Source organism: Brienomyrus brachyistius, chromosome 22, assembly GCF_023856365.1.
Source record: "Brienomyrus brachyistius isolate T26 chromosome 22, BBRACH_0.4, whole genome shotgun sequence".
In the NCBI taxonomy this organism is placed as follows: domain Eukaryota; kingdom Metazoa; phylum Chordata; class Actinopteri; order Osteoglossiformes; family Mormyridae; genus Brienomyrus; species Brienomyrus brachyistius.
Window position 1 is genome coordinate 4,215,672 of NC_064554.1, and position 14,263 is coordinate 4,229,934.

Consider the following 14,263-nt stretch of genomic DNA (forward strand, 5'->3'; position numbering starts at 1 on the left):
GGTGTTTTCACACAGGGGAGAACATTGTCCCCGTCAGTAAAAATAACCATTTGGAGAAAGCTGCCGTACCAACAGCCTTTGCCAAACCATGTCCCCACGACGTCTCACATATTCCGACCTCTCGTCCAATTTCTTATGTTTAACTGAGATATTAACTGTCTCAAACTTCAAATTACTTTACAGATTACAGACAGTCCTCACATATCGTAAATTTTAATGACGTTAATCAGATGCAAACAGGACTGTGTATTTGCGCTACTTAATTATTTGTTCAACTGTAGTAAAGTATATTTCCCTAAATTCCTTCTCTCTTTGGTTATGTATTGAATTGCTGATACAAGCCATCATTAAAAATAAAAATAACCATAATTTTTTTAGAAAACAATAGGAGATATTTAAAAATATTTACATGTTGATGACTGAATGAGAGTGCCAATTACTGCATATTATTCCAGAATGCATAATTTTAATCTCTCTCTTCATCCATCTATTTTTCGTATTGCTTATCAAATGCAGGATTGAGGTTAGTCTGAAGCCAGTGTCTCAGGACATGCCGGACGGGATGTCAGTCCATTTCGGGGGACACACTCACAGACACTAAGGGGAACTCTGAGACCACGTTTCCCCTCACCGCACACACAGATATTTTTGGGAGGGAACTGGAGTACTTAACAGAAACCAATATGCATGCGATGGGAAAGCGAAAACTCCGCACGCGCTCGTCTGAGTGTGGGAATTAAAGCCACAGATTCAGAGGTGTGAGGCCGCACGACGTACGACACGTAAATTACGAATTCGTTCAAAGAGCAGCTCAATCATGTTCAACTTAATACCGTCCTATAAGGTCTCGGGCAAAGAAATTTGTATCGAACATTGACACAGATGCGGTCATTTGGACCCGATGTGAAATGCCATAAACTCTGTGTGTTTACACTTGACTGACCACCCTGGAGTGGATTTATAAACCTCAGAGGGCAAGCAGTGTCACCCCCCGAAAAAAAGGCTGCTTCACACACCTCGGGGCAGCTGAAACTGCTGCAAAAGTGACAGCCAGTGCTGGAGCACGAGGCCCACCCTGACACCTTCCACTTCTGTGCAGGAAGTGAAAATGAACATGCAAAATGAAGGCATCAAATGAGTCACCGGCCACAATCTACCCACAAATGAGTCAGAATTTTGTTGCTGGTAGAAAGAGAGAGATACTAGACAAAGCAATTCTTAGCCGTGAAAAACTTCTATGCAAATTATCTTCCCAAGGCACAACAGATCTTTCCCAAAAACATCATTTTTATTAAATGATCATGACAGTAAATGAAACACTCGCAGGAGGGCAGATTGTGTGAGAGGCCAAATGAGGCCATTCAGAGGATTGTAAGGAAAGAATAGCATCGCTCAGAACACTGAACCCAGCCAGATGACAGCATCCCTGGATTTTAAGAATTTTACAGCAAGAATTTTGGCTCCCAGTGAAAAACACACACGAAGGTTCTATATTCAAGTGGACTGTCAGAAAATCCACTGAAGCGTGAAGGGCTCAGTCATGGGGACTGCAAGTCTGACTACAGTCAGCATCTGCACAGACAAGAAGGTACTGAAAGTAATTTGTTATTTCAGATCACGGTTCAGTACATCACATAACATTAAGCTACAGAATACAATCGAAGTACAAATAGTACACTACAGTACACTGGTACAGCTTATAAATCATGAATTAACGTGATACTTAATAATACATAAGAGGGAATTACATTAGAGAGGATCATTGTTACTTTGCATTGACTGTCGAGTTCTATTGGAAGGTACACTCAATAGACCTACACTATATTACCAAAAGTATTGGGACACCCCTGCAAACCATTGAATTCAGTTGTTCCAATCGCTTCCATGGCCACAGGTGTATAAAATCAAGCACCTAGGCATGCAGACTGCTTCTGCAAACATTTGTGAAAGAATGGGACGCTCTCAGGAGCTCAGTGAATTCAAGTGATGTACCGTGATAGGATGCCACCTGTGCAATAAGTGCATTCGTGAAATTTCCACGGTCAACTGTTAGTGGTATTATTACAAAGTGAAAGCAATTGGGAACAGCAGCAACAGCCACGAAGTCGTAAGCCACATAAAATCACAGAGCGGGAACAACGCAGGCTGACGAATCACGCTTCCCTGTCTGGAAATCTGATGGACGAGTCTGGGTTTAGCAGTTGCCAGGAGAACGGTACTTGTCTGACTGCATTGTGCCAAGTGTAAAGTTTGGTGGAGGGGGGTTATGGTGTTGGGTTGTTTTTCAGGTGTTGGTCTTGGCCCCTTAGTTCCAGTGAAAGGAACTATTAATGCTGCAGCATTCAAAGTCATTTTGGACAATTTCATGCTCCCATCTTTGTGGGAACAGTTTGGGGATGACCCCTTGCTTTTCCAACATAACTGCACACCAGTGCACAAAACAAGGTCCATAAGGACATGAATGAGCGAGTCTGGTGTGGAGGAACCTGACTAGCCTGCACAGAGCCCTCACCTCAACCCAAAAGAACACCACTGAGATGAATTAGAGCGGAGACTGCGAGCCAGGCCTTCTAGTCCAACATCAGTGCCTGATTTCACAAATGCTCTCCAGGAAGAATGGTCAACAATTCCCATAAACACACTCTAAAACCTTGTGGATAGCCTTCCCAGAAGAGCTGAAGCAGTTATAGCTGCAAAGGGTGGGCCAACTCCATATTAAATCCTATGTATTAACAACTGGATATCATTAAAGTTTATGTGTGTGTGTAAAGGCAGGTGTCCCAATACTTTTGGCAATATAGTGTATTTGTGAGAGTTCCACCTCCTGCTACAATACTTTGTGATAAGAATACATTGTAAGGGAAGCATTTTGCTACTTGAAAGAATTTAAAGCATAATTGAAAATCACTCATGTCCATACCTGAGTATCAGAGTTGTATGAGAAGTAATGCAGAGGGTCTCCATTCAGTTGCACCTCCCTGGGTGAAGCAGACACCCCGAAAATACGGACGACTCCCAGCTGCAGTTCGCCCAAGCCCTTGTCCACTCTGAGAGGCTCACACACCAGCTGATTCTGTGGATCGGAGGGAGGAGCAACAAGTCTGTTGCGTAAGCCAGTCATGTGATTAGCATCACATGATTAGCAACTTGTGATTAGCTAGCGCCATGTCAACTACAACCAACCTGCTCTGCGATGAACACGATAAAGGAGTACTCCCCGTTCTCATATGTATCCATACTCTCTCCGTCGTCCCAGAAAAGCTCGCCCCAAGCCCAGCCCGCAGCAGACAGCGCCACCGTTAGGAGAAAAGGTTTACTGCGGGAGGCTGCAGTTGTCAGAGCTGGCTCCTGAGGAGCACACGATTGGACAGGTGAAAGGTACCCAGCATGCTAAGAACAAGGATTCTATTGTTAATGATTCATATAATATCTGGGGGAAACCGTGATTATCATGTATATTCAACAAGAGGAGCAAGTTAAGTCATTTGGTGTTCTCAAACTGAAAGGTTCATTTATAATCATGATAATCATAATAATATAAAATTATATTAAAAAAAGGGAAATAAGAGTATTAAATACAACATCCTGAAGCTGACCTGCTGGGGAATGATGTGTCCACCTCTCACATGGACGTTGATCGTGTCCAGGGGGGCGGGCAGTAGCAGGTATTGACCCTTACTGTAGTAGGGCTGTCCCTGCAGCACGAAAGGGAAGGTAGACATTCTTTACCCACAATCCATCGCAGCGCCCCCTCTCCCCTACTCAACGGGACACACTCTGGGGCTTCAGCATTGCTTACATCATGCAGACTGTACCAAGTGCCCGGAGGGAGATAAGCGGCAAGATCGGTCACACCCTGGTCCAGAACAGGACTGATCAAAAGGGAATTCCCCCACAGGAACTGCCTGTCGATGGTGTGGCAGTTAGGATCCGAGGGGAACCTGGCCAGAGGCAAGAAATGTATCAGTGGACCGGTAGGAAGCAGATATTATTATTGTATAATATGCTAATATAATTAAACATTGTGATTCTTGCATTAAGGAGCAAACTGCCAAGAAATTATACTAAATTCTGAACCTTATGGCGCTTTTCCACTGCCACCAAGAACTGAGCCGTATTCAAGCCGTAACGGCGCTGACATGGCCCTGCTTACTAACGGAGGGGGACGCGTCACCAGCATCTGATTGGTCAAAATGCTCGGGGATACCGGTGTTCTGCACATGGATTATATGAAGGAATAAGTGCATATACAATATATTAGTAGTATCACACATCACAATGTATTGATGGATTCCTGATAACATGGAACTTCCAAACAATTCGGAATTTCCAACCTACTTAATAAGGTATCAAACAGCTGAATGGAATGGATTCGTAATGTAAATTTACACAAGCGAATTCTGCTACCGTCACAATACCAACAATATGGTGATTCTCACAGACATGTGAGCGGAAATGAACACATTACAGAAATTAGCACATAATAAATCATCATGTGCATCGTGCGAACAGTAAATATGTGTTTTTTTTGGTTTGAAATTGCTCTCCAAACTCAGCAACGCCTGTACCACACCGACCCTTCTGCAGTGGAAAACCGAAGCGAGCTGGACCCGCGCTGTAACTAGTCTCTCTTCGCGGTGCAGCCTGGGGACGGGCCGGTTCCTGTATGCCAGTGGAAAAGCACCATTACAGTAGTTCAAGGGTTCAAAGATTTCATATATGACTTGAATAAATAACTATGAAATTATGCCCCCTTACTGGACAGGTTTAAACATTCAGCAATATGGTATGAGGTTGCATGCAGATATAGCTGCAGGCTTTGTTAAGAAAGGGGAGGTGCCATCCATGATTGGTCAGCGTACTCAAGGAAGAGAGGCCGAGCGACAGTGCTGCCAGAGATGTGGGCGTGGTGGAAGAGAGTGTACAGCAGGGGCAGCAGAGAGTACCGCAGCCCGATGGTCGACCTCATGGCCGCCTGCGCCGGCAGGCTGAACACGAATGGCTCCTGGGGCTGGGGGGGGGGTAACAATACAACGTTAGCGTAGCACATTTTACAAAGCTTTACAAACACTTGACCACCTAAGATGCACCAAACCAGATCTTACAAGGCTCTTGTTCGCATTAAACCAGATTAAACCGATCTGGTCAGTGTGCTACTTTACGAGACGTGTTAGCTTTCGCACAAGCAGACATGCTGGTGGCAGTAAATCATCTAACGGCATTGGGCCTGTCGTTGTGGTTCCTCATGAAGGGGTAAAAGGCGCCCAGTTGAGTCCAGCGGACGCACAGCTCTTCAGCGGTGTCGCCCTCAAAGCCACAGACATCTGCCCCCGTCAGCGGAACACCATACAGGCTGAACAGCAACACAGCTGAGGAGGACAAAGGGTGGTGGAGAGTGAGCGGAGTACTGTTACTTTCACATTGTATTTTTGGACTTGTTTCTATTGGTGGGGAGCAGACAGCAGGCTGATCTGCAGGGGGTCTTGTAGCAACGCCCCAATTCATGAAAACAGTCACGGCCAAAGCGGCCATAGTGTCCGGCGGTCGCCATGGCGTCATGCGGGAAGCCCTGTAGCCTCAACAGGCAGCGACACCCGCACCCAACAGTGCTGCTGCACAGATGGCGGAAATCGCGGGCGTCTCCTCCCCCCTCACCAGGAACGGAGTAGCGCAGCTGGTCCCAGTCGCTTCGCACGTCGCCCGTCCAGTGCCCCGAAAAGCGACCCAGGCCCGGGAAGGAGGAGCGTGACAGAACAAAGGGGCGTGACCTTCGAACCTTCACGAGGGCACTGCGCGGGAAGGAGAGAGATGCAGCTCTGACCACCTGACAAAACGCGATACAGACACAGCCGCCCATTGGCCAATGAGACATTCGTGGTTTCCGTTTTTGCGACTTGGCTGTGAAGAATTAAACAGCAACATTTTTGGAGCTCGATGACAGATCTCAGAAGCATATAGGCGACGTGTAAAGCCAAGAACATATAGTGTAAACAACACTGAAAATGAGTCAGATCACATAAAGTCATATATAAATATCAGTGATTAATATTTTTTGTGTACTATGCATACTATGTCCAATATGAAATGATTTGGCTTGGTCACACCGTGCATCTTTGTCTCGGCAGCCAACCTCATTCACGTGTCAGCTGTCTTTGACAGAATCTCACGTTCCTAGCAGTACCTTTTTAACTTTTCAGTGCCGGTAATTTTGCATTTTTAATAATCGGTGTAAAGCGTAGTGCTCCCAGTGGGGTACAACAGTAACTTTGCACATGCATGTTTATAATTTAGTTGGTATGTATATTCATTCATATGATAATATTCTTGTCATTCAAATAAAATATTCCTAAGAGAATCAGTAAATACATATATTTATTTTGTATTTTTTTATCAAACAGCTTTTAGTCAAGAAATAATCACAAATCGAGTTGAGCTTAAAAAAATAGATCCCACCCCAAAAGTGCTTCACAGTAACCCCACAATGCCAAGAATGACCTGTAGGTGGCGATGGCTTCCGTCAGCCCATAGAGGTTGTGTAGATTGTAGTGAGAAGAAGCGTTCTGCTGGGCAGACATGCACAGGGTTTTGGAATTCAGATGCCCGCCAAAGACTCCTAAAAACACAGAGCACCTTCATGAAGAATCATTTACCTGCTTCTGCAGCAGTGTTCATAATTGACCATGTTATTGAACCCTTTTTCTGCATACAGTGTGACAGAATAAGTTAAAACTAGTACTGGTTTCTGTACAGCTGGGGGGTATTCTGAAAAAGCAATATTTTATAGTTAGCTGGATTAACTTAAAGTAGAAGTCATGATCATCCAATTAGAGCTTAGGTAAGGAGCATTCCTACTGGACAATCATGATCATCCAATAAGAGCGTAGGTAAGGAGCATTCCTATTGGACAGTTATGACTTCTAGCTTAAGCTAACCCAGCAATCTTGCTTTGTCAATCGCCCCCCCCCCCCAACGCTATATAGTTAATTCCCTCATGAGAAGTCCATGCTTCCTAATTAGAGTGTCAGGTGACACAAGTAGGACCACAGAGCTCACCAGGGACAAAGGGAGGGTTCTCAAGGTCAGTGTCAGGACATCCGTCCACAGAACCATGGACAAAACTGGACGGTTCGTTCATGTCCTGGATGCAAAGATACATAAAAAGCACATGGCACGCCATCCTGCACCTATGCCCATCCAGATACACTGAGCTCGTGGGAGTTTTACTTACACAAAAATGTTCTGAGGCCAGAAGGAAAAAAGATTGGTTCAGAGAGATAACCAATCAGATTGTAAAGTAGGTGCATCCAAGCAATCAGAGGAGGTGGGACCAAGACATCTGATTGATTAGTCCCGCCTCCTCTAGTTGCTTGAATCAACCTCTTCTATAATCTGATTGGTTCTCTCTTCTGCCCTCAGAAAATTTGTGCGTAAGTTAAACTCCCAAAAGCCTGTACGGAAATCCGGTTCCACTCACAGATGTGACACATTGAATTGCAATGGGGAATAAATGGAGACACATACTATCCAAAGGCCGTCGAAGGGCACGCGGTCATGGAAATCACGGATGTTATCCTCCCACCAGTGACTCGTCTCGGGGTTCGTGAAGTCGGGGAACGCTGTAGGACCAGGCCACACCTGGGCAGCCACACATTAGCCAGATTCTGACACATGAGTTCCAGTTATAAACCATCTGGCACAACATCTAAACAAGTAAGAAACAGGGGTGTAATGATACCCGGTTCGGTATGTATCGCGGTTTTGGGCCAATGGCAACGCTAAGGTTTCCGTATATTTAAAACAAATCACCCTTTAATTACAAAATGACCTCTTTATTTTTCCAAATAGGGGCGGCATGGTGGTGCAGTGGTTAGCACTGTTGCCTCACACCTCTGGGACCCGGGTTCGAGTCTCCGCCTGGGTCACATGTGTGGAGTTTGCATGTTCTCCCCTTGTCGTCATGGGGTTTCCTCCGGGTACTCCAGTTTCCCCCCACAGTCCATAAACATGCTGAGGCTAATTGGAGTTCCCTGCCTCGTGCCCATTGCTTCTGGGATGGGCTCTGGACCCCCCGCGACCCAGTAGGATTTGGAAAATGGATGGATTTTTCCAAATAACTGTATATTTAACTTGGTAGCAAAATGTTTACTTACATGATGGGGATGTCATGGTACATGGTATATTACTGAACCATTCTGCACGATAACGCAGTAATACGGTCATTTTCCTGTACATACTGCTGCAGGCACAAGACGTGTTTTTTCCCCAAAAAATACATCTAAAACCTGGGATGTTCTTATCTTCAAGGGCTAGAATTTTTATGTCATTATACAGCAGATATACTGCACACCAAAAGGCTTGATAATATACCGAACTGCGATGCACACCGAACCGTGGGCAAATGGTATTGTTACATCCCTATAAGAAAACACAGGCAGCTAAAGTACTGAGAACTTGTAAGATCTTGGCCTGTGTTAGGTCATTGTCTAACAACCAAACAATGTGAAGATTTATAAGTTTGGGGTGTACCTTCCCTATGAGTGGCTGTCCGGTGGAGTTCATTATGAAAACACGCCTCCGGAGCCCGTCGTCAAAGGGGAGGTAAGATCCAGGGGTCCTACTGCTGATTCCAGGGTCCTGAAATGTAGCCCAATAATATTATTGTGTTGATGAATTGCAGCACATATATCATGTGGCCCGACATGCAGACATACCCACCAGTATGAGGACATACTTCAGGCCCTTTTTGTGAAACTCATTCACCATGGCAGGGAGGTCTCCAAAGCGTTCGGGGTCAAAGGTGAACACCCTCTGCTTGTCAGCGTAATCGAGATCATTCCACTGCACATCCTTTAAACAAGGAAAACAGCGCGTGACTAGGGCATGTTAACCATGAGTCGTGTTATGGCGACCAGTGGCGGGGACTCGCTTCTCTACCAGGGGGAAACGGGCATCGTGCATGCGCTGGACCACAGTGCGCGTCGCATTGGTGGAGGAGTATCCCCAGCGACAGAGGTGGAAGCCCAGTGACCAGTAGGGCGGCATCATGGGATACCCTGGGAGGACACAGGAATTGGAACATCAAGAGGCATCATGGGATACAGTGCGGTAAAAAATAAAAAGCAGATGGTAATATCAAAGAGAACGGCTCGGGCCATGAGGAGGGGTCCGAAGAGGAAGTTCGGGGTCTTACCGATGACCTCATGGTACCTGCGGACCACATCCTGTGGATCTGGGCCAAGAAAGACATAGAAATCCAGGATGCCACCAACTGACACCCACGTAAGAGCAGGGGCAGGCTGCAGCAACACCTCTGTTCAGAAGTAACGGACAAACATGGTGTTTGCGTCATTAACAGTTTAGATCTATTATTAAGTCGCAGGTGGTCAAATACAGAAAACCAAATAGCATTTGTAGCAATAATAATAATAATAATAATAATGAAGATGATGATGATGAGCAACAAGTCCCATCACTAAGCAGACCTATTGCATTGCTGTTCAGCAGAAAGACACCATGGGCCCGTCCATCTCCCTCCTGCACCAGATAGAAGGGGTGGGACCCATACAGGTTGACATCACTCTGCAAAAGCCAATAAGAAGTCAGTAGGGGTAGCTAAAGATGACGTGATAGGTCTATTCAGCTTCTCTGTTGGACCGTGACAGTGATGATAAAGGCAGGGACGAAGGCGAGGGTCTCACATGGGGGGCCATGTCTCTGTTCCACAAAGAAACAGAGGTCCAGTTGAGGTCCAGAGTAAGAGGGGTGTAGTGTTCCCCCAGCCCAGACACTAGGGGTGATGCCAGGGAGGTGGAGATCTGCAGGTACTGGTCAGCAAACAGGAGTGGGGCCACTGTAGTGTTCAGCCTGAGACAAACGTGTGCACATGTACGCACCCCGACCACCAAAGACAGACACCCAAAGGAAAGGATCCATTAGTTCAGCAGGCTAAGCCTCAGTGCCTGTGATCCGAAGGTCACCGGCTTGAGCCGGACCTCGGCAGAATAATCCTCGCAAAATCTGAATTAGTCCCGAAGTCCAGTATGCCCCTGGGTTTGACACCGGGAACGTCTACACGATTACAGTGACGAGCGGAGACTGCACTTACAGCACACGGCCGTTGGATTTGCGCCGCACTATGAAGCCAAAAGGATTCGTGAGGAACTCTGTGAGGTACAGCGGGTCCCTGCTCTGTGAGCTCCTCGCAGAGTGAGTGTATGACAGTGGAACTTCGTAGCGTGGAGATGCAGGGTCCTTCAGCTGTGAGTAATGGGGACAAGCAACGGATACACACTGACAGTTTTGCTCTGTCCCTTTTTCCGATAAAGTAATTCAGGTTTTAAATCAAATTTCTGTTAGCAAATGAAGTTAGTAAATACAAATAACCAACGAAACACCCACAGTCAGATGGAGCCGACTCTCAGTCTCATCCATGACATCAAGACGGAGCATAGCGATATCCCGGGGCAAGTAGGAGGGTGTGGAACGGGTTAAAGTAGCGGTCCTGCCCAGAGCGGTAGGGGAAAAAGGCCCCATCCTGTAACCAGGGTAGGATGGAGGATAGAAACACCATGGGGGTCCACTGGGGAGAGTCTGCATCACGGGGACATAGCAACAGCCCCGTTGCTCACACTCCTCCCGGCTCAAAGCACGGTCCCGCGCACAATCGAAGCGGTTCTCCGGGCTTACGGCACATGCACCGGGCACAGGGGGTGCCTCGTGACTGGCCACGGGGATATCCTGCGTGCCCAAACTGCTTTGCACAATTCTGAGCATAGAAGGTTCTGCATGGTTCCATGTATGGCGTGTGACGTTTGCACCCAGCTGCCAAGACGATCGCTTGCCCAGTGGCGCCGTCCTCTGAGACTGACACCTTATGTACACGCAGGCGGCAAGCGCCAGCACAGGCAAAGTCACGGCGATAGGAAGGGCAAATCGTGGGAGACAGTATCGGGTAGTGCGTCTTTGATTCTTCCGGGAAGTCATGAGTACTGTCCAAACACACACTGTGTAAAGTGGCGATCAAATTTAATCACACCAATAAAATCCACGTAAAAAGTCAACCTATAGCTCCATGGATGATTAAACCCCAAATAACAACTCTGGAAAGAGCGATGTACTGGCACAAATCATCTGTCGTTAGACGGCCTCTCCATGTCATGATAGTGTAATGTTGCCTAGCGAATTGCAATCCTGTTATGTCCTAAAAATCCTGGCTAACACGATACGAAATTTCTAGCAAAACGCACCTGCTAAAGTTTACTTTGCTGCATGATTTAAAACTGTTCTTGCCCATTCCTAAAGTGAAAGTGAAAATACTAACTTCAGAGTACAATACCTCCATTTACACGTCAGCAAACACTTCGAACTGAGACTGAACTACGGGATCTCACTATGAACAAACCTAACAGGATTTATTTTATCAAATCTCTGCGTGTTAAACTGTTTTGATCCGTTGTCGTATTTTAGCGTGTAGATTTTCTTTCTCAGTATCAGAAAACAATAAAAACTTAGCAGCCTAATTTCACATTTTTTTCGATGTAACCTGTGAGTGAAAACTCGGGTTGATTATCTAAAAAAATTACATCTGCTTTTGTACAGTGAGCTTTGCAGTGCTGCCGATATAATGGCACGCCTACTGGTGTTACCTGATCTCTGGCTCCGTCTTTTGACAATTTTAAGTCATGACTGTGTCTGACAGGACGAATGCAACCATAACCGATATGGAATTACAATTAAACAATTAGCTCGTACCCAGGGTCTCCTTTCATATTATCACTTACATTGTTGGTAGTGATTAACGAGAAAAAAAAATGCTGCCAATTAGCCAACTGAATTAACAAAACGCGATACTAATGTCACGCACCAATCCCCCCCACCCAAAAAAAAAAAAAAAGAATTTAATGGAATATTTACATATGTGTACTGAAGCCCATTATCAGCAACAATTAGACTTCTGATCCAGTGGAATGTATCTGCTAATGCAAGTTGATCATTTTTAAAGCTTAATGGATCGTTAGAAAATCCTTTTGTAATTATGTTAGCACAAATGAAAATTGTTGCACTGAATAAGAAGAAGCAATAAAACAGGCCTTCTTTGGACAAGTTGAGTATCTGGAGAATCAGCAATTGTGAGTTCGATTATAAGCTCAAAAGGGTCAGAAACAAAGGTCTTTCTTATAAAATTGCCAGGAGACTGAAGCTCTCATACAATGCTGTGTACTGCTCCCTTCACAGACCAGCGCAAACCGGCTCTAACCACAATAGAATGAGGAGAGGAAGGACCTGATGCACAACTGAGCGAGGGGGTAAATATATTAGAGTGTGTAGTATGAGACACAGATGCCTCATTGGTCTTAAACTGGCAGCTTCATTAAATCGTACCTGCAAAGGACCAGTCACAGTGTCTACAGTGAAGAGGCAACAGCAGGATGCTGGCCTTCTAGGCAGAATTGCAAAAAAAAGAGTTAAAAATAAAAAGAAAAGACTGAGATGGACAAATGAACACAGATACTGCACAGGGAAAGATTGGAAAAAAGTGCTATGAATAGACGAATCTAAGTTTGAGGTGTTCGGATCACAAACAAGAATGTGAGACATAGATCAAATGAAAAGACGCTGGAGTGGTTCACGACGTTAATCAAATGTGGTGGAGGAAATGTGATGTCCGGGGGCTGCTTTGGTGATGGTAAAGTGGGAGATTTATACAGGGAAAAGGGGATTTTGAAGAAGGAAGGCTATCACTTCATTTTGCAACGCCATGCCATACCTTGTGGATGGTACTTCATTGGAGTCAATTTTGTCCTACAACAGGATAATTACCCAAACACGGTTTCAAACTATGTAAGAACTATTTAGAGAAGAAGCAGCCAGTTGGTATTCTGTGTATAATGGAGCGACCAGCAGTCACCGGACCTCAGCTCTACTGAGCTGTTATGGAAGCAGCTTGACCAAATGGTACGTAAGAAGTGCCCGTCAAGCCAATCCAGCCTGTGGTAGATGCTTCAGGAAGCACAGGGTGAAATCGTATCAGATTCTGATACCTAGAATGGCCAAGGTCTACAAGGCGGCCAGTGCTGGCCAGGTATATAAGATTCTAACAGGTTTGGATGCTGTTCAACCAAATAGTTACTTCAGCATTAGTTTAAATACACAAACTCGTGGCCATAGGTGGAAATTAGCGGGAGAACATTTCAAGCTGGATTTAAGGAAGCACTTCTTTACACAGCGTGTAGTCAGAGTATGGAATAGCCTTCCTGATAATGTAGTGCAAGCTGAATCATTCGGTTCCTTTAAATCAGAGCTAGATAAGATTTTAACGACTCTGAGCTATTAGTTTAGTTCTCCCCAAGCGAGCTTGATGGGCCGAATGGCCTCCTCTCGTTTGTATAGTTCTTATGTTCTTATGCTGCAAATGGGGCACTCTTTGATGAAAGCTAAGTTTGAAGAACACAATCATTATTTTTATTTCAATAATGATTATTTCTATCGTTGTTGATTAGTGTTTGCTATTGATTTAGCTATATTTCTTAAATTCATTTCAGGTATGTTTTCATGGAACATAATGAAATTTCTAAGTGACCTCAAACTTTTGAATGGTAGTGTCTATCAGAACACATTTATCCATCCACCCACCTGTTTTCCAACAGCTCATACAGGGGTCACTGGAATATTAAGAAACTATAAAATTTGAAATATTTCATATACAAAAGTATATTTACTGGTTGATTTTTTTTTTAAATTAGAATATTACACGGTAGGGGCACAGAAAAATATAATATGTTGTGAGTAAAGCGAGATATTTGTAGCTTTGTTTAATTTGAAGTTTAAACCATCCATCCATCCATCCACCCATCCAGTAAAATAAATATGTCACGTTTATTATTAAAAACATAAGTGTTTATACCGGACCAAAATGCGATTCGTAAGAAATGTAATACATCTCTGTTACAAATTGCTTTTACATTGGGTACTCTTACTTACTTACATTTAAATTTTTCATTTTATAATTATATAGAACTGGTTCCAAATGGATTCCTTTGCTTACAGTATCTTCGATGCCTTTAAACAGTAATATTAGTCCAGGGTTGTAAAGCGCCAAATATCAGGTTACTGAAATATTTTTAAATTGGCTTTAATAAAAATCGGTCAAAACGCTGATACACCATATATAATTGCCGTTTTTTACATTTGAACAACAAAATGCGCATAAAAAGAATTCACCGGATAATGTTACCAGATTTCCGGAAGTTATCGGTGGCGTGTG

At 44.6% G+C, this 14,263-nt stretch overlaps 1 protein-coding gene across 1 annotated transcript; it reads right to left on the reverse strand.

Annotated features, from left to right (window-relative positions):
* Positions 1-1,269: 1,269 nt before the first annotated feature.
* gaa (alpha glucosidase) lies at positions 1,270-11,583 on the reverse strand. Its single transcript, XM_048991433.1, has 19 exons — positions 10,399-11,583; positions 10,106-10,257; positions 9,699-9,864; positions 9,483-9,579; positions 9,191-9,310; positions 8,935-9,053; positions 8,716-8,847; positions 8,527-8,634; positions 7,522-7,635; positions 7,054-7,138; positions 6,496-6,613; positions 5,656-5,789; positions 5,218-5,369; positions 4,863-5,011; positions 3,800-3,941; positions 3,597-3,695; positions 3,184-3,348; positions 2,921-3,073; positions 1,270-1,572 (listed from the first exon to the last, which is right to left on the reverse strand). The coding sequence occupies exons 1-19, from the start codon at positions 10,981-10,983 to the stop codon at positions 1,507-1,509; spliced, it is 2,856 nt and encodes a 951-aa protein (XP_048847390.1). The 5' UTR covers positions 10,984-11,583; the 3' UTR covers positions 1,270-1,506.
* Between the last annotated feature and the right edge of the window lie 2,680 nt (positions 11,584-14,263).